The 19,563-nt window shown below is 51.9% G+C and overlaps 1 protein-coding gene across 4 annotated transcripts; it reads left to right on the top strand.

The window, feature by feature from the left end:
- Nucleotides 1-1,454: 1,454 nt before the first annotated feature.
- On the top strand, nucleotides 1,455-18,889 carry Znf8 (zinc finger protein 8). 4 transcript variants are annotated; one of them, XM_077792864.1, is made up of 6 exons: nucleotides 1,543-1,632; nucleotides 3,480-3,600; nucleotides 4,091-4,217; nucleotides 4,451-4,546; nucleotides 12,336-13,811; nucleotides 15,802-18,889. In XM_077792864.1, exons 2-5 carry the CDS (start codon nucleotides 3,544-3,546, stop codon nucleotides 13,760-13,762), a joined length of 1,707 nt encoding a protein of 568 aa, XP_077648990.1. In that variant the 5' UTR covers nucleotides 1,543-1,632; nucleotides 3,480-3,543; the 3' UTR covers nucleotides 13,763-13,811; nucleotides 15,802-18,889. The 4 variants fall into 4 exon arrangements, with proteins under 4 accessions (XP_077648989.1, XP_077648988.1, XP_077648990.1 ...); XM_077792863.1 differs by lacking the exon at nucleotides 3,480-3,600 and having other exon boundaries at nucleotides 1,455-1,632; nucleotides 12,336-13,796; XM_077792862.1 differs by lacking the exon at nucleotides 3,480-3,600 and having other exon boundaries at nucleotides 1,455-1,632.
- Nucleotides 18,890-19,563: the final 674 nt, after the last annotated feature.

Genomic DNA, 19,563 nt, shown 5'->3' with positions numbered 1-19,563 from the left:
TGTCAAGAGGAACTGCCAGAGCAGTTTTTAGTTTAAAGCCGACAGCTATTTCTAACCTACACAGGTAGGCTTGGTGTTTGCTAGTTTGATTATCCAGCCCTGAGTAACAGAATTAAAGGTTTCTCTATTAGACACAGAGGTCATACTAGTAAAAGGATTTTGCAAGATCAGATGACATTAAATTATTAAACTGTATCTTAAGGGGAGGTACAACTGTAACACTAAAAGTTAAATGTTGTGCTGACAGTCCTGATAACTGGGGGTGTTAAAGCCTGGTGAGGGAACTTCTATACAGTGACATGTTCCAGCTGCTGCAACATTTATGCAGTACTCATGGTTTTTGTTTCTCTCACCCATCCCCAGATGACTTTACAACCTGTTCTTCCCCAACCAGACTTCAAACTGAACTGACTTCTAAAAGGGAACTCACATCCCCGACGAAGTCGAGCCCCCTCATGTTCGACACCCAAATCAGCTCTGAAGCAGCCAGAACGAGCCATCTCACTGAACAAAGGATCGGGACTCACTCCCTGGGACCGCTGCATCGGGAACGGTTTTGAGTCGAGGCTTGAGCTTGCAATAAAGTTGTGTGATTGCATCGGATTCAGCTCCTGGAGGTCTATTGGGGTCCCATGAATCTGGCATTACATCTGCAGGGCAGGCTGAATGAATGTTAGCTGCAGGATAACCCGGGCACTCAAAACCCCTGGTCCTTTATTACCTGTTTGCAACAAGGCTGAACACTCGACCCCACTCAACACTAAACCCCCACCTATCTGGTGAAAAGGAAACCCACATCTGACCCCTGCCCCATCTGCCTGAAGGCAGAAGATGACAACCTTAGCAACTACTGTGTGATCCAATCATTGTATGCCAACAAGGCAGCTTGCAGACCCAGAGACCCCATTAGATTTTTGCTATAAAAACTCTCTCCTGCCAGGCCCCTCTCTCTTGCTCTCTTTCTTCTCTTGCTTTTGCTGTCTATCTTACTCTCTCTCACACCCCCTTCTTTTCTCTTTCCCTTCTCTCTCTCTCTCTCTCTCTCTCTCTCTCTCTCTCCTCTCTTTCTCCCGCATAGGAGTAAAGGGAAAAGCCCAGGTGTCTGCACCGACCTCCCGCGGGGCCATCCCAGACCACTGGCTCAAGCTGGCGCTGGGAGGCGGTGCGCAGCCAGACCTAGCCCCTGGGTCTGCAGGCCGCTCTAGCCATGGCGCAGACCCTGACACTGCAGCGGCCTCGGAGCCCGCGGGTTCAGCCAACTCGTAGCGACCGCAACTCCCTCATTGGCCGAAGACCCCACGGGCGAGACCTCCTATTGGTTCAGGGGGGAACTAACTTCCCATTGGCCAAAGGCCCTGCGGGCAGTGACTCCCATTGGCCCGTCACGGCGGCGCGCTGCGTGGCCTTCTGGGAGTTGTAGTCACAGCGTCACAGGCGTGGTCGCCATTGTCCTGCGGGCGGCTGGTCTGGTGGGCCCCTGGGTGGGGGAGGCACTGTAGCTTGGGGGTCGCGGCACTGTAGCTTGGGGGTCGCTTCGGGCTTCGGTGCTCGGTCCTTTCGCCTAGGATGGACTCCGAACACGAAGCGGCAGCGGTTGCGAAGGCTGCGCGGCCGTCGGCGGCACGGCTTCAGGTAACAACCCGAACGACGGCAGCGGGCCCCAGGCCCGGCGTCCCGGTGGCTACTGGCCTGCAGCCCCGCGCCCGCGAGGCCGGAGGCGACCGCGACGCCCTCCTGCGGGGCAGCGGCTGTGCAGCCGGGGACCGGCCCGGGCCGCGCGCTCGGGCGCACGCTCTCGGGGCCGGGGCTGGCTTTCCGTGTCCGCGGTGACAGCTCGGTGACTGGCGGGCGGAGTGCGTGGGACACTACTGTCGCACGAACTTGCTGAAGCTCCTGGGGTCAGCAGCCGACCCCCGGCCCCGGAGCTGCGAAGCCCCCTCCTTGGAGTGAGTCTGCTGAGGGGAGGCCAGGTCCCTGCCACCAGGGCCCCGTCACCCGCGGGGCCCCGGGGCCAGCGGCCTGGGCGTCTGCAAGCCCCAGACTTAGCAGGACCCCAAACCGAGTCTCTGCTCTGCCGCTTGGAAGCCACGTTCTTCCTGCGTGTGTGGGTGATTTGTTTATGGGCAAACTGTGGTTTGGTTCACAAAGTGAAACTATCGGTGGCCTCGGATTGCCAGGTTTCGGATGTGTTGGCCCATGTTCTGAGCAGAGACAGAGGACACAGGAACAGGAGCAGAAACCTCTATGTCCAGCCAAAGGTTCTCTGTGTTTCATGTCAGAGCCACAATTTTCTTTAGCATCTTTAAACCCACTTAAATTTTTCTAAAAGGAATTACCTTTCCTTATTGAAGTATTTCTTGTGGTTTTTATTTTATTTTTTTAGTTGTAGATGGACACAGTATCTTTATTTTATTTTATTTTATTTATATGGGGTGCTGAGGATCGAACATGCCTCACATGCTAGGCAAGTGCTCTACCTCTGAGCCACAACCCCAGCCCTCTTGTGTGGTTTTGTGGATTTTTTTTTTTTTTTGAGAGAGAGAATTTTTTAATATTTATTTTTTAGTTTTCATTGGACACAACATCTTTATTTTATTTTTATGTGGTGCTGAGAATCGAACCCAGCGCCCCATGCATGCCAGGCGAATGTGCTACCGCTTGAGCCACATCCCCAGCCCTCTTGTGTGGTTTTGAATTGTATTTCCTTGATGACTAATGTTGAGCATCTTTTCATGTGCTTATTTGTCATTTGTGTCTCTTTCTTGCAGAAATGTCTTTTTCAGATTCTTTTACTATTTTAATTGGGTTGTCCTTTTAATATTGAGTTGTAAAAGTTCTTTATACATTCTAGATACAAATTTCTGGTGTGTGGTCTCCCATTCTGTGAAGTTTTTTTTTTTTTTTTCCCTGCTTTGTTTTAACTTTCTTGAGAGTGTCCTTTGAAACTGCAAAAATCTTTTAGTTTTGAAGTCAGATTTATTTGTATTTTCTTTGTTGTTTGTGCTTTTGGTTTCATATTTAAGAATCCTTTCCCAAATCCAACAATTTATCCCCATGTTTTCTTCTGGGAGTTTCATATCTTTGTCTCTTACCTTTCATTTACATCTTTGTTTCATTTTGAGTTAACTTGTATGTGTGGTGTCAGAAAGGGAACCAACTTTTTTTTTTCTTATATTGGCTTCCAGTTGTCCTATATTATAGCAAGTGTTTTTAGCCACTTAATTCCCGTCTTAACCCCAAAGGAATGATGCTTTGTATATATGGAAACTGGGAGACAGAGATACTATGCACTGTCCTCCGTGTAGTGTCTCTTTGTCTCGGCTCTTGGGAAAGAAGTAGCTACGCCAAGACTCTGATCCAGAAATAGTTGACTTTCAAGTGTGGTCACAACCAGCACAAAGAAGAATTTTGTTTGTGGGACATGTTTTAGATATGTGTATCAATTTATAAACCCGACTTAATTTCTACCTTGTCTCTAGACGTTGGCAGTTCTGACCACTTGTGTCCTGTGTTTCCCTACATTGAGTCAGTTCTGAGTCCCCGATGCCCCTTCAGACATGGCATGTGCTCCTTGTAACCTCTGGCCCTACTACTCACAGGGTAAGTCCACTTATGGGCTGTCAAGCTGGCCGGCTTAAGCCACATGAGCCTGCCTGGTCCCTAAGATAGGTGAGTTTCTGACACTGACAATACACCCCTCTTTTCAGGGAGGAGGATGAGCCTCACTTTATATTTATAGATAGATCAGTGAGTGTATTAATATGTGTTAGCTCTTGCTGTGTAACAAAAAACAGTAGCCATTTCTTCAGCTCAGAAGCCTGAAAGCCAGGGGTTTAGGCTAGCCTTACCTGTCTGATTAGTTGTAGGTAGTTGTGATTAATCTTTCTGGGTGGTCTTCTATGTCCACACAGTACTACAGCCCACTCCTGCACATAGTGGCTCCTAGGTGTCCAGTGAGACCTGGTTCACATCACTCAGTTGTACATCCTCTCAGAACACGGACCTGCCCACTTTCTCCTTCCTATTCTTCCTCTGCCAGAGAACACTGATGGCATGGTCCAGCTGATGGAGAATGCTTGTGATGTTTCAGGAGCCTGTGACCTTCCGGGACGTGGCTGTCGACTTCACCCAGGAGGAGTGGGGGCAGCTGGAGCCTGCCCAGAGGACCCTGTACCGGGATGTGATGCTGGAGACCTTTGGGCACCTGCTCTCTGTGGGTAGGAACTGCTCTGCGAACTCCAGAGGCTGAATCTTCCTGCGTTACAGGGTCTGACTTCAGCCCTTATGCCCTATGGGCCCACGTCGGAATGAGGGAGGGATCTGGCCTTTTCTGTCACAGTGCAAACCTTGACCTCCACACGAGGTGTCCACGTGTCCTGGTAGGCAGAGCCTGGCCTGGTTCTCTCTCTTCAGAGCAGCCCTCACCTCCTGTGTCTTTTCCTGTTTCCAGGTCCTGAGCTTCCCAAACCTGAAGTCATCTCCCAGCTGGAGCAAGGAGCTGAGCTCTGGGTGGTGGGGAAAGGAGTCGCCCAGGGCTGCCATCCAGGTGAGACTCTACCGGGAAGGTGGCACGTGGTCACTGGAGATGCATTCTGTGAAAGGAGTGGTGCTTCGAGGTCCTTGAGACCACCCTGCACTAAGAGGCCTTGCAGCATGTGAATCGTCATGCTCACAGCCATAGCTGGTTGTAACCAAAGGACGCAGCCTGAAACCAGCCCAGGGAAAAGGCACACAGGGCACAGTCCCTCAGGGGAAGCCACTCTCCACCTGCATGGACCTCCCAGTGCCCCTGGCTCAGGGAGCCTGGCTAGAGACAGGGTCAGACTGTCCTGGGTCTGGTCTCATGGGCACCCTCTGCTTGACACAGGCCGAGGTTCCAGATCTGGGTTGCACCACATGTCAGAGCACACCTATCAGCTGGGGTGGTATCAGGCACCTGTCAGTGCCCTCCCAGCTCCAGATGCCTAGAGGCAGCCAAGGGCCAACCTTGAGAGCAGCCTCTCTCGGAAGGTGGCCTCAGGTCTGCCCTGTTACCTGCTTCTGCACAGTAGCCACCTCACTTGAGCTGTCCTTCCTATGAACTCAGAGACCATTCACCTCTTCTCCAGTAGTAGGAGCCCTACCCTGCTCCCTCTCTGCTCCCTCTTTCTCCGGGGTCATTCCCACCTTAGCAGCCACCTCAGCAGGCCCTGTCAAGTGTATGAGCCTCTTCTTCATCTTCTCCACTTTGTTCTTATATATCTGGATCCTTTCAGCCTGTTCCCTAATCTTCCTATTCTCTTGTCAGAAGGATTGTGCTTAGCTCTAGGTACCTGAAATCCAGGTTAGAACAGCTCAAAAGAGAAGAGGCATTTTTCTCATGAAGCAGAAACCCTGAGTCAGCTGCTGTTGTTGCTGGCATGGCACTCAGAGATACCAGGGCTGATGGCTCTGTGATTTCCCTGGTCTTTCCTTAGCGTTACACTGTGACTACAGCAGCTCTAGCCATCACATCTGTGCTCCAGGAAGGAAGGAAGGAAAGAAGGGAGGAGATAGGAAGATTCATTTGTCCCCTTTTATCTGAAACATGAAAGCCATCCACTGGGGGTCTCCCTGGTCAGGCCTGATGACTATCTCCTGCCGTGACCCTTGTCAGTAGGGAAAGTGAGAAGGAGGGCATCTGGATTGTGGTGATTGGATTAGGCACTGCAGGCCCACCCTGTGGCTGGGACCTGGTGCTCTCACCGTATCTGGGTGCGGTCAGCAGTGCCTGCAGACCAGCCTCCCACCCCGATGTCTCCTAATGCCCTGTGCCTCCTTGGTAGGGCAGGATGAATCTTCAGCAGATCTTGTGTCCCTTGTTTACTGGTTGTCGTCACTGTCACTCCAAACCTGCTGATGAGAAACAGATCCTCGTCATCTGGACGTTTGCCCTTGACTCACAGGTCTCAGGCTACAACGAGAGGCAGGTTTTGAATGATGTGTGCCCTTAAGTATTGAGCAGACACAGGTCTGGTGTGGTGTCAGAACTGTGACAAGGGGTCTTAAGAACTTAATGCAGACAGTTGTAACTGCTCCACGGTCGGAAGGATCGCACAGCTTCAGGTGAGAGCAAAGCGCACTTTTTACTTAACACTTTGGATAGGTTTCCTATTGCTACTTTACGAAAGTGCCACAAGCTGGGGAGTTTGAGACACTTCTTTTTCTCATAGTTGTGGACATCAGAGTCCAGGATGGCCGTCAGGGCTGGACCTTCTGGTGGCTCTAGGGGCATGTCTTCTTGTCTTTTCCAGCTTCTGGAGCCACCATGTCCCTTGGCTGGTGGGTCCTCCCATTTCAGAGCACCTCGTTCTGACCTCTGTTCCCATCACTACACCCCGTCTCTGACTCAGACTGTCCCGTGTGGACCCTCTGAGGGCCCTGGGGTACCAATCTTCCACTCTCCAATTCAGCTGATCACACCTGCAGATCCCTTTGCTAGAGAGGGTCACATATCTACAGCTTCCAAGAACCGGGCTTGGCATCCCGAGGGACCGTGGATTAGTCACCACCTACTTTATCAGAAGACAGCACGATGCTTGTTTTTTAAGGGAGAAGAAAGCTCTCCAGGCAGATCCCTGCTCCTGATGCACCCGTGTTCTGGGGGCTAGGTGCCAGTGGTCCTGAGCCCCTCCTATCCCTTGCTCATCTTGCCTCATTTCTTTCTTTATTTTTTTTTTTTAGAGAGAGAGAAATTTTTTTTTTTAATATTTATTTTTTAGTTTTCGGAGGACACAACATCTTTGTATGTGGTGCTGAGGATCGAACCCGGGCTGCACACATGCCAGGCGAGCGCGCTACCGCTTGAGCCACATCCCCAGCCCTTGCCTCATTTCTTTACTATTTCCCTTCTGTGGCCACAGCTTCACCCGCTGTAGGTCACCTTCTGGCCAGCTGCAGTGCTTGCTTTTCTCTCATTCTCTCTCTCCATAGACTGCTTTCTCTGGGAACAAGGAGGCCCCCAAATGCAAGGCTCGTTGGTTTTGGAGGCAACTGGGGCTGTGTCCTCAGCTCTGGGAGTCCCAAGGAACTGAGGCTGGAGCAGGAGCCTGGCACAGCCTCAGTGCTTCCCGCCGTGCTTCACATGGCTCCACAAAGAAGCTTCTCTGCTGTCCCAGGGCACGAGTGTCCTGCTATGTGGCCCCCAGTTTCAGCCTTTTCAGTTTGGTCCATTACAGCCTGCTACTGGCATCCCTTCTCAGACCTCCTTGGCGAGTGGCCTGCTCTGGTCTTCCTCTTCCCCTTCCCACTGGCAGTGCTTGCCTGGGCAGAGTTGGCGCTAGTGTCATGTTGAACCTCTTCAGTGACACTGTCAGTCTCAGGGCTGGTGAGCCACCATTTGAGCCCCTCCAGCAAACATTGCTGAGGACCCACCAGGTGCTGCCTTCAGTGCTGGGAACGCAGTGGAGAATGACAGGCAGGCTGCCCCTTCGCGCAGGTGCCTGTACCAGCTGTGAGTGCAAAACTGAAAAATTCCGGACGGAGGCCACAACGGGACTCTGGTGCTCTGTCTAGAGTGTGCGTGTTAGTGGTCTTCATGTCCATTTGCAGACTGCGCCCTTCACCACTGTAATTCCAGAGCCTCTCTGTGCTGTCTTGGTCACTCTGGCTACCAGAATGAGGTTTCACGGCCTGGGTGGTGTACATGACAGACATTGGATCCATATAGTTCTGGAGTGGGAGTCCACTTAGTTCCTTGTGTGCAGTGGCTGCAGAGGGAGGAAGCTGGCCCTCTGGCTTCTCTTTTCCAAGGGCTCTAATCCATCACCACCTTTGTGACCTGTTACCACTCAAAGCCTGTTTCCTAGTGCCATTACATCAGGGGTGAGGGCTGACCCACAGGAGTTCTGGTAGGGCACAGTGCCCAGTCCCACAGTCATTCCATCTTCCCTGCCTCTGACACTCACCAGTCTACTTCTGTCTGGATTTGCCTGTTCTGGATATTCCGTGTCTGTGGACTTGGCTGTATGACCTTCATGTTTGGCTTCTTTAACTTTGCATGATATTTTCAAAGATTTCCAGTTTGTCACGTGTCCATTCTTTGTTCTTTTTATATTTATTCTTTAATATTCCATTGAATGGATAGGTCACATTTTGTGTATCTATTCATCAGCTGCTTCTACTTTTTGCCTATTAAGACCAGTGCTGGGGGAACTGGGGTTGTGGCTCAGTGTAGAATGCCTGCCTAGCATGCATGAGGCACTGGGTTCGATCCTCAGCACCACATAAATATAAAATAAATGTGTGTGTGTGTGTGTGTGTGTGTGTGTGTGTGTGTGTGTATATATATATATATTTTAAGCCAGTGTTGCTGTGAATATTCATGTACGAGATTTTGTGTGGACTGAGTTGTGTTTAGTTACACCCGCTCTGGGTGCTGTGTAGAGTTGAATCTGGAGGCTTGAGGTGAAGAGCCCAGCATCCGGCTACCCTCAGCTCCTTTGTTGTGGTGCCAGTGGTCCTGAGCCCCTCCTATCCCCTTGCTCATTTGCCCCAGGCCCTCATTTTCCCCTGGAGTCCCTCCTGCATTTACTGAGATGTGTTTTTGAGCACCTAAGGCCTATTGAATCAAGAAATTGTATGACACAGTGACCGCTGAAAGAATAGACATGTGACGCGTCATGGCGAAACTGAAATCGATGAGGGGGCTCGAGGGCTGGGGTGAGCAGCAAAGTGTGATTTCTAGAAGCAGTTTTCCCTGGAGCGGGGTGAACCTGATGGAGCCATAAGACCTTAGAGTGCTACTGGCTGTCTCTGGAGTGACAGAGATGGCCTCTTGGAGGTGGGAGAGCTCTGGGTATGACGGAGATGGCCTCTAGGAGGTGGGAGAGCTGTGGAGTGAAGATGTCCCTAGGAGGTAAGAGAGCTGTGGAGTGAAGGAGATGGTCCCTAGGAGGTGGGAGAGCTGTGGAGTGAAGGAGATGGTCCCTGGGAAGTGGGAGAGCTGTGGAGTGAAGAAGATGTCCCTAGGAGGTAAGAGAGCTGTGGAGTGAAGGAGATGGTCCCTAGGAGGTGGGAGAGCTGTGGAGTGAAGGAGATGGTCCCTGGGAGGTGAGAGAGCTGTGGAGTGAGGGAGATGGTCCGTGGGAGGTGGGAGAGCTGTGGATGAGGGAGATGGTCCCTGGGAGGTGGGAGAGCTGTGGAGTGAAGATGTCCCTAGGAGGTAAGAGAGCTGTGGAGTGAGGGAGATGGTCCCTGGGAGGTGAGAGAGCTGTGGAGTGAGGGAGATGGTCCCTGGGAGGTGAGAGAGCTGTGGAGTGAGGGAGATGGTCCCTGGGAGGTGGGAGAGCTGTGGAGTGAAGGAGATGGTCCCTAGGAGGTGGGAGAGCTGTGGAGTGAGGGAGATGGTCCCTAGGAGGTGGGAGAGCTGTGGAGTGAGGGAGATGGTCCCTAGGAGGTGAGAGAGCTGTGGAGTGAAGGAGATGGTCCCTGGGAGGTGGGAGAGCTGTGGAGTGAGGGAGATGGTCCGTGGGAGGTGGGAGAGCTGTGGAGTGAAGGAGATGGTCCCTGGGAGGTGGGAGAGCTGTGGAGTGAAGGAGATGGTCCCTGGGAGGTGGGAGAGCTGTGGAGTGAAGGAGATGGCCCCTAGGAGGTGGGAGAGCTGTGGAGTGAAGAATATATCCCTAGGAGGTGGGAGAGCTGTGGAGTGAAGGAGATGGCCCCTAGGAGGTGGGAGAGCTGTGGAGTGAAGAATATATCCCTAGGAGGTGGGAGAGCTGTGGAGTGAAGGAGATGGCCCCTAGGAGGTGGGAGAGCTGTGGAGTGAAGAATATATCCCTAGGAGGTGGGAGAGCTGTGGAGTGAGGGAGATGGTCCCTGGGAGGTGGGAGAGCTGTGGAGTGAAGGAGATGGTCCCTGGGAGGTGGGAGAGCTGTGGAGTGAAGGAGATGGCCCCTAGGAGGTGGGAGAGCTGTGGAGTGAAGAATATATCCCTAGGAGGTGGGAGAGCTGTGGAGTGAAGGAGATGGCCCCTAGGAGGTGGGAGAGCTGTGGAGTGAAGAATATATCCCTAGGAGGTGGGAGAGCTGTGGAGTGAAGGAGATGGTCCCTAGGAGGTGGGAGAGCTGTGGAGTGAAGGAGATGGTCCCTAGGAGGTGAGAGAGCTGTGGAGTGAGGGATATGGCCTCTAGAGGTGGGAGAGCTGTGGAGTGAAGGAGATGGTCCCTAGGAGGTGAGAGAGCTGTGGAGTGAAGGAGATGGTCCCTAGGAGGTGGGAGAGCTGTGGAGTGAAGGAGATGGTCCCTGGGAGGTGGGAGAACTGTGGAGTGAAGGAGATGGTCCGTGGGAGGTGAGAGAGCTGTGGAGTGAAGAAGATATCCTTAGGAGGTGAGAGAGCTGTGGAGTGAAGGAGATGGTTCCTAGGAGGTGAGAGAGCTGTGGAGTGAGGGAGATGGTCCCTGGGAGGTGGGAGAGCTGTGGAGTGAAGAAGATATCCCTAGGAGGTGAGAGAGCTGTGGTGTGAAGGAGATGATCCATAGGAGGTGGGAGAGCTGTGGAGTGAAGAAGATATCCCTAGGAGGTGAGAGAGATGTGGAGTGAAGGAGATGGTCCCTAGGAAGTGGGAGAGCTGTGGAGTGAAGGAGATGTCCCTAGGAGGTGGGAGAGCTGTGGAGTGAAGGAGATGGTCCCTAGGAGGTGGGAGAGCTGTGGAGTGAGGGAGATGGTCCCTAGGAGGTGGGAGAGCTGTGGAGTGAGGGACATGGTCCCTAGGAGGTGGGAGAGCTGTGGAGTGAATGAGATGGTCCCTAGGAGGTGGGAGAGCTGTGGAGTGAGGGAGATGGTCCCTAGGAGGTGGGAGAGCTGTGGAGTGAGGGAGATGGTCCCTAGGAGGTGGGAGAGCTGTGGAGTGAAGGAGATGGTCCCTAGGAGGTGGGAGAGCTGTGGAGTGAGGGAGATGGTCCCTAGGAGGTGGGAGAGCTGTGGAGTGAAGGAGATGGTCCCTGGGAGGTGGGAGAGCTGTGGAGTGAGGGAGATGGTCCCTAGGAGGTGGGAGAGCTGTGGAGTGAGGGAGATGGTCCCTAGGAGGTGGGAGAGCTGTGGAGTGAGGGAGATGGTCCCTAGGAGGTGGGAGAGCTGTGGAGTGAAGGAGATGGTCCCTAGGAGGTGGGAGAGCTGTGGAGTGAGGGAGATGGTCCCTAGGAGGTGGGAGAGCTGTGGAGTGAGGGAGATGGTCCCTAGGAGGTGGGAGAGCTGTGGAGTGAAGGAGATGGTCCCTGGGAGGTGGGAGAGCTGTGGAGTGAGGGAGATGGTCCCTAGGAGGTGGGAGAGCTGTGGAGTGAGGGAGATGGTCCCTAGGAGGTGGGAGAGCTGTGGAGTGAGGGAGATGGTCCCTAGGAGGTGGGAGAGCTGTGGAGTGAAGGAGATGGTCCCTAGGAGGTGGGAGAGCTGTGGAGTGAGGGAGATGGTCCCTAGGAGGTGGGAGAGCTGTGGAGTGAGGGAGATGGTCCCTGGGAGGTGGGAGAGCTGTGGAGTGAAGGAGATGGTCCCTGGGAGGTGGGAGAGCTGTGGAGTGAGGGAGATGGTCCCTAGGAGGTGGGAGAGCTGTGGAGTGAGGGAGATGGTCCCTAGGAGGTGGGAGAGCTGTGGAGTGAGGGAGATGGTCCCTAGGAGGTGGGAGAGCTGTGGAGTGAAGGAGATGGTCCCTAGGAGGTGGGAGAGCTGTGGAGTGAAGGAGATGGTCCCTAGGAGGTGGGAGAGCTGTGGAGTGAAGGAGATGGTCCCTGGGAGGTGGGAGAGCTGTGGAGTGAGGGAGATGGTCCCTAGGAGGTGGGAGAGCTGTGGAGTGAGGGACATGGTCCCTAGGAGGTGGGAGAGCTGTGGAGTGAATGAGATGGTCCCTAGGAGGTGGGAGAGCTGTGGATGAGGGAGATGGCCCCTGGGAGGTGGGAGAGCTGTGGTGTGAAGGAGACGGTCCCTAGGAGGTGGGAGAGGCATGGAAGCATATTTTCCCTGTGTCTTATAGAAGACCTCTGCACTGTTGTAAGTTATGGTGGCCTAAGGAGACACCTGAGGTGTGCCGCTGTGTTTGCCTCCGAGCCCTTGAGGTCAAAATAGAGGAGGATATTGGGCCTTGGCAGGGCAGGTCCTAAGCATCCTAGGAAGTTACAGGCCTGGGGTCTTGTGGCCCTTCTCTGCTCCTGTTTTTAGTTGTAGATGGACACAATACCTTTATTGTTCTTTTGGTGTTTCATATGGTGCTGAGGACTGGACCCAGGGCCTTGCACATGCTAGGCAAGCGCTCCGTCTCTGAGCCACAACCCCAGCCCTGCTCTTTGTTGTTTCCCACTAATGCTTAGAGTTCTTCTGTTTTCTTTTAGGCTGGGAGCTGGCACCCACAGGCCTGGCATCACCCAAGCAGGGCCCTCCTGAAGAGGAGCTGTCCCCTGTCACAGAAAGGCCAGGGCTCCCAAGGGACACTCCTTGTCCCTCCACAACAGAGGGAGCCTGGGAGCATGAGGTCCTGGGCCAGCCCATCAGGAAAGGCCAGGGCTCCTTGAGGGGATTGGAGTTCTTCCTCGAGGAAGCACCTCTTCAAAATCAAGGCACCAAAAGTCTCAAATTTGGGGAAAACTGTGTCCTTAGTTCCAACCCAGATGCATTCCCAGAGATCTCTAGGAGAGAATACTTCTGTACTTACGACTCTCAAGTTCCCAGCTCAGAGCACAGCTCGGGCTTAGTCAGTCAGCAGACCGGCTCCCCAGGAACTCAGCCCTGTGGAAGCCAGGGCTGCCGCACAACCCCTGAGCAGGCAGCTCCTGCAGCAGAGCCTCTGAGGAGCCAGGTGCAGGACAAGCCCTACAAGTGCGCCGACTGTGGGAAGGCGTTCAACCACAACGCCCACCTCACCGTGCACAAGAGGATCCACACCGGGGAGAGGCCTTACATGTGCAAGGAGTGTGGGAAGGCCTTCAGCCAGAACTCTTCCCTGGTCCAGCACGAGCGGATCCACACGGGGGACAAGCCCTACAAGTGTGCTGAGTGCGGGAAGTCCTTCTGCCACAGTACACACCTCACCGTCCACCGGAGAATTCACACGGGAGAGAAGCCCTATGAGTGCCAGGACTGTGGGAGGGCCTTCAACCAGAACTCCTCCCTGGGCCGGCACAAGAGGACCCACACAGGAGAGAAGCCGTATACCTGCAGCGTCTGTGGCAAGTCCTTCTCGCGGACCACCTGCCTTTTCCTGCACCTGCGGACCCACACAGAGGAGCGGCCCTATGAGTGCAACCACTGCGGGAAGGGCTTCAGGCACAGCTCCTCGCTGGCCCAGCACCAGCGGAAGCACGCCGGGGAGAAGCCCTACGAGTGCCAGCAGAGGCTCATCTTTGAGCAGACACCAGCTTTAACGAAACACGTGTGGGCAGACACCCTGGGCTGCAGCCCACCTCTGACTCAAGACGAGAGGACTCACCGGAGCGACAGGCCCTTCAGGTGTAATCAGTGTGGGAAGTGCTTCATTCAGAGCTCTCACCTCATCCGCCATCAGATCACTCACACCAGGGACGAGGAGCCTGGGGGGCGCCCCCGGAGACGCTGTGGCCGGAGCTCACTCCGCAGGCATCAGCCCACAAAAGCAGGAGAGAGCCCTGGGGACCAGCCCAAGGCTGGGCAGCCAGCAGGCGGGGCCCTGGCCTTGTTTGACATCCATGAGATCATGCAGGAAAAAAGCCCTGTGCATGTCATTGGGGTCGGGGAGCCTTCCATGGGCGCCTCCATGTTGTTTGATATCAGAGAATCCACATAGGAGAGGAGCTCTTCAGACGGCTCTTGGACCACAGGTACAAAAAAATGTGGTAAGTATGCACAGTCCACTCGTGGCAAGAGGTCTGGGGATAGGAGTGCTGGCGGGACCTTTGGCTTTCAAGGAAACACCTAAAACTGGTGGCTCCAAAATCTATCAAACCCTTTAATAATAGATCCTTTATGATGGTTCCTCCATCTCCCTAAAAGGAGTTCCCCAATAATAAAACCTACCCACATGTGTAATGTACAGAAGTCAGTATGTGGCCCATTTTGTAAAGGATAAATCAGAAGTATCTGTAATGGAAGAATGTGTACCGAGTCAGTGTGGAGGCTTGCTGTGCCACTGTGTGGGCCCTGTCAGGAGGGAGCCCTGGGCGGCAGCCCTTTGCTATGCCTGGTGCGGGGTTTGCTGTTGTCCTCACAAATACCATGAGTGGCATTTCTGTACCACCATAGTGACCAACTCTCAAAAGTTTTGGATAAAACAAAATGTGTTGCAATTCTGGGAAATTCTGTCTAAATTTAAAGTATGCAACAGTTAATATGTGTGTCTTTGTGAAGGAGAGTAGGTTAGCATCTTGGGGGGCGGGTCCTCACCTGCACACAGGTGGCACTGGGCCAGTTCTGCTTTTCACAGTCATTGCAGCGTGCATGGCTTCTGCCACGTTTCAGCCACACCCCGAGATCATCTGACAGCAGCCCCCACACTTCCTGGGATTACATCTGCTGTGGAAACCACAGCCTCAAAATACGAGTGTTGCTGAAGCTGCAGGTGTTCTGGTAGCTGTGGCTCAAGAGTAGCAGGCCCTGGTGTCTTGGGTCAAAGCCAAGGATCCACTCAGCATCCTGCAGGCCCAGGGCAGCTTTTCAGAAAAGGATCTTCCACCCCAGGTGTCCACAGTCCTGTGTGGAGAAGCTGTGACCAGCCCAGCACTGTGGCTGATGTTTCCTCAGCTCTAACTCCATTGATTGAAGTTGTACTCGTATCCTGCAAGTTTGGCTTTATCAAATGGGACCATCAGCTGGTTTACACACAGTACAATTCCCAATTTTCAGTAAATCCTTTTGCAGTCTTCATAATTGGTGTGAAGAATGGTAGAGAATCCACCTTTGTTTTAAAAGAATTTTTTTAAGAGAGAGAATTTTTTAATATTTATTTTTCAGTTTTTGGTGGACACAACATCTTTATTTATTTTTATGTGGTGCTGAGGATCGAACCCAGCGCCCCGTGCATGCCATCCGAGCGCGTTACTGCTTGAGCCACATCCCCAGCCCCCACCTATTTTTTTTTAATATTTATTTTTTAGTTGTAATTGGACATAATACTTCTTTATTTTATTTTATTTTTTTAATGTGGTGCTGAGGATTATTGAACCCAGGACCTGACACGTGCTAGGCGAGCACTCTACCACTGAGCCTCAACCCCAGCCCTCCACCTATTTCTCTCAATAACCTTTTAGCACTGACAGTTTTAAAACAGGAATGATGTATTTTCATTGTTTCCCCACTCATCTTCCCATCTCTTTCCTACCCTGAATTATTTTTACATTAGTCCCAGAAAATATTATTTTATCATATCTCTGAATATATTTCTGAAAAACAGGGAGTTTAAAATACACATATGACCAAGTTGATCACAGGACAAAGCCATTTTTATAGTCATCTAAGCTTTTTGGATTTTCTGCCACGTTGGTGTTTTGCACATAGCTAAGGACTGAGTTCAAATCAGGGCCGTGCCCCAAGGTCATTGTTTGTATTCTTCCCTTGGTCATTGTAGTGAAGGAAAAAATTTCATTTTACCTAATATCTATGATGAAACAAGAAAATCATGAAATTTTGTTGAATCTCAAAACTGTTGTTATTGTCTTACCTGAACAAATGCCATGAGACATCTGTTTTTCAGTTGTTCCCACTGCCTCATAAATTTTGTTTTGTTCTAATCATAATCTAAACAAGATCCACATAGAGCATATGGTCAGTATTTTTCTTTCTTAAATCTCTTTAATCATGCTGGTTTTTATTTCATCTTTTATTTGTTAGGAAGGAAACAGAATAACCTAAATTTTTCCTGCCTGGGCTGCCCATCACACCCTCCTTGCTTGGGTATGACAGACTGCCCTGATTTGTCACCAAGCCTTGGAGCCATGCTGAGGGCCCACGAGATCATGTGCCTGCCCCCTTTCTAGAGCTCTTCCCTCCTGTGGGGCCTCTGCTGGAGACCAGTGGAGGACCTTTCCTAGGAAGCGGACTTTCTGGCATGACCATTTACTGTCCAGCGTGGGAAACGTCGCCCTCTTGTTGCTTTCCTGCAAGTGTTCTGAGGAGAGCAGGGGTTGCCGACCCTCATGCTCGCGATTCCAGAAAAAAAGAACGTCATGTGGCACAGCACCGGGGCGTATAAACTGAAGATGTCAGCCTGCCTTGTGACCTACAGTGAAGCCAGCTGTGGGCTTCTGCGTGCCCTGGCCACAGCCCTTGCCTCGCCACCAGGACCCAGGTGTGGGCCATTCCTCCATGTGGTATTCCTGCTGCCGTTGCTTTCTAGTGAAGTTAAAGCGTCCCATCAGCATCAGCAATTGAAAGGAAGGATCGTGACCCATCTCCACTTGTAAAAATTGGTTCTTAAAAACAAACCGCAGAAGCACTGTCACATGGTCTGGGTGCAGAGTTGGACAGAGCAGTTTCCCTGGGAGACTCCGGCTACGCGGGATGACTGAGCGTCAGCACACACTGCCCCTGAGCTTCCTGCGACCACTTGTTCCTCAGATGCTGGGAAGGCCACGTGGTGGGGTTTCTGTTGGGCAGCCTGGCTTTCAGGACGCTCACCCCAGCTTTCCCTCTGGGGCCATCCTCCCGTTTCTCTTCCCAGCTCTGACTTCACGGCAACTCTGGGCCTTCATTTCTGGGCCCAGGCCACTTGCTGGTTCATTATTAGCAGGTGACTTTCCGTTTACATAGCTACCAGGTTAGCTCAGTGACAGTTCTGTGAACTGTCAGATGAGGACAATTAGTCACAGGGCAGAAGTAACCAGCTGCTGCAACTAGAGTAATCAGGGCAAGTCCGCAGGTAGGAAATAGTGGAGCCAGAATTCAGTGTCAGCTCCCAGTCACCAGTGGCCAGAACAAATTGGGCTTGGTCAGGACTGACTTTTCAGCCAGTCGGCGAGGGTGTTCTGCAGTTCTTGCATCTTTCCCTCGTGGTCTCAGGAAGAGTGCTGAAGCTCCAGCCCTGGCGCCTGTTGTCAAGACTGGGGGAGAAGGGCAGGCCAACACAGCCCTCTGATGACGCTTCAGAGAAAAGCCTTTCCTGGGAGCCTTTGCATGTTCCCAAGTCTTGTCACCCAAGACTGAGTCACAGGGCCACCCCTGGTCACGGTACTCTTAGCACTTCTAACTTCTGGGAGACAGGTTGTGGGCAGAGGGTGCAGATAGGCAGTGCCCCGTCTCCTGTGTTCCCACTCCTGTGGCACCAGCTTTGCAGACTGCTGATCTGCTGCTGCACAGAAACTGCTGGGCCTCTGCCAGGTCTCGGGGCATGGCATCTGCACCCCAGCCACTAGGTCTGCCGACCTGGCAGCTCTCCACCTCTTCAGGGGCTTCTAGTTTTCCCCTCACCCTCTAAGCATCAGGGTCCCACAACAGACGGGATGGTAGGTGTCATCTGCACCATGGCTTATGTCTCCCGCCCTCATGTCTAAGTCTGGTGCTTCTGAGTTCTGAACGCCAGGCCCAGACAGCGGCTCTCTGCCATTGGGCAGCTCCCCAGCAGGTACTGCAAAGCTCAGGAGCCCAACCTGCCCAGACCCTGTCGTTTCCCTCCAAACCAGCCCTCCCGTCGCTGTGATGGACACAGGCCATCCCACTGTTGAAGCCCGAAAATCAGCCTGCTTTGGCTTGCTCCTCATGAGCATTTGTGTGGCTTTACCCTGTAAATATCTCAGGTCTGTGGGCTTCATCCACCCGCAGCCTCTCAGGACAGCCCTTGGAGGAGGTAGCACTACCAGTGATGCAGCAAGACCTGGCCAGTCTGGTAACAGGCAGAGCATGGAGTGCTCCTGGGCAGGGGACATATTTATCCACAGCTCTGGTGGCTGGGCCTGGGCCACCCTTGGCCCCCAAAGTCACATCCTGAAGGGAGGAGCGTGGGATGCTGTGGTTACAAGATTGGAACACAGGAGCAGAGGAACGGGCGGTGGAAACGCACATCTTCGTTTCTCCTCAGTCCTTGTGCAGTCATGGTGTTCCTACCCATTTCCTTAGGTTTTCAAATAGGAAAATTCCTCAGGGGAAATTACTGAAAACTAGGGGAAATTTATCTGTTTGTGAAAGTAACTCAGTTCTTTGTGGCTAGACTTGGAAAATTCACTGAGTTTTTAACAAGTGAAAATTTATTTAAAATTTAATTCTTGGGGCTGGGGTTGTGGCTCAGCAGTAGAGCACTTGCCTAGCATGTGCGAGGCGCTGGGTTTGATCCTCAGCACCACATAAAAATAAAGGTATTGTGCCCAGCTACAACTAAAACTATTTAAAAAACCTCAATTCCTCATACTTTAACCATGTACAAATAGTATTACCATATAGATTTTCTAATTTTCCTTGCAATTTTTATTAATATGTTTGTAAACGCCTAAACATGGTGTCCATCAATTCAAATGTAGTTACCTCATGTAGAAACTCAGAATCCCTTCCAGCTCCCTCATAACTCCTTGTTATATGTTGAGCTTTTTCCCCTCACAGAGAAATTCATGTAGCTTGTGAAGACACCTTTCAGGAGGATCCTGACAGTGTGTGCTCCAGGGCGTGGGGCGGCCACTGAGCTCCAAGCGCACAAGCCCGTCCCTGCACAGTTCTCGTCGTGCTGTTGGTCTTGCAGGGAGCACGTACAGCAACCTCCACACACCCTGTGGAAAGTAATCAGTGGTGGAATGGAGACCACAGCTGTCCAGGCAGAGAGTCCTCACTAGTGTGGGCAACAATGAAAACAAACACATGTGGACCTGGTGTTTCCATTTGTGTAAAGAGAAAACGGCTGCTCACAGTCTCCAAGAGGATAAACACTTGGGGAGGGGTCCGGGGACAGAGAGGAGGAATGATTTTCACTCTGTAACTATATTTTTGGAATTTTAAAACCTGTAAAAGGATTATGTTAAAATAAATTTAACAAAAATCTCTTTCAGATTTTATAATTTGCTGGTTTACTGTCTGCCTCCCCCTGCTACAGTGTTTGCATAAGCAGGACTGCTGTATCTTATTCACACTTTTTACCTATATGTACTTGTGTGTGTGTGTTCATGTTACAAAACCAGCTGAGTGTAAAATAGCTTCTAGCTCCTTGAGGACATCAAAAATGAAAAGTGGGGCTGTAGCTCAGTGGTAAAGCACTGGCCAGCACATGTGAGGCACTGGGTTTGCTCCTCAGCACCACATAAACAAATGAATAAAATAAAGATATTGTGTCCATTTACAATTTAAAAAAAAAATAAATGGAAAGTGATTGTAGTGGGATTTGGGATGTGACTCCGTGGTAGAACATCCTTGCCTCGCATATGCAAGGCCCTGGGTTCAATCCCTACTACTGGGGTAGGGGGCGGGGGGGGGGGGGGTAACACAAGTTTCCAAGTTAATTTATTTAACTCCCTGTATTAGGACAAATTATGAGAAGTTGCAACACAAGTTGTGGCCAACAGCAAAGTATTCAATTTCCATGGTAACTGCACTTCCTCCAAGGTGTTCACATTATTTCTGCAAAGGGTAAGTGGAAGAAATCTGCATCTGTCGTGAAAATCAATAAGGCTCAATATA

This window comes from Urocitellus parryii, chromosome 15, assembly GCF_045843805.1.
Source record: "Urocitellus parryii isolate mUroPar1 chromosome 15, mUroPar1.hap1, whole genome shotgun sequence".
NCBI classification, from domain to species: domain Eukaryota; kingdom Metazoa; phylum Chordata; class Mammalia; order Rodentia; family Sciuridae; genus Urocitellus; species Urocitellus parryii.
This window is presented reverse-complemented; position numbering and strand designations above follow the sequence as displayed.

Coding starts and splice junctions, on each gene's coding strand:
- Znf8 (XM_077792863.1), top strand. CDS start 1,567: ATGGACTCCGAACACGAAGCGGCAGCGGTTGCGAAGGCTGCGCGGCCG. Junction 1,633..4,090: donor CGTCGGCGGCACGGCTTCAG/GTAACAACCCGA, acceptor GTGATGTTTCAG/GAGCCTGTGACCTTCCGGGA. Junction 4,218..4,450: donor TGGGCACCTGCTCTCTGTGG/GTAGGAACTGCT, acceptor TCCTGTTTCCAG/GTCCTGAGCTTCCCAAACCT.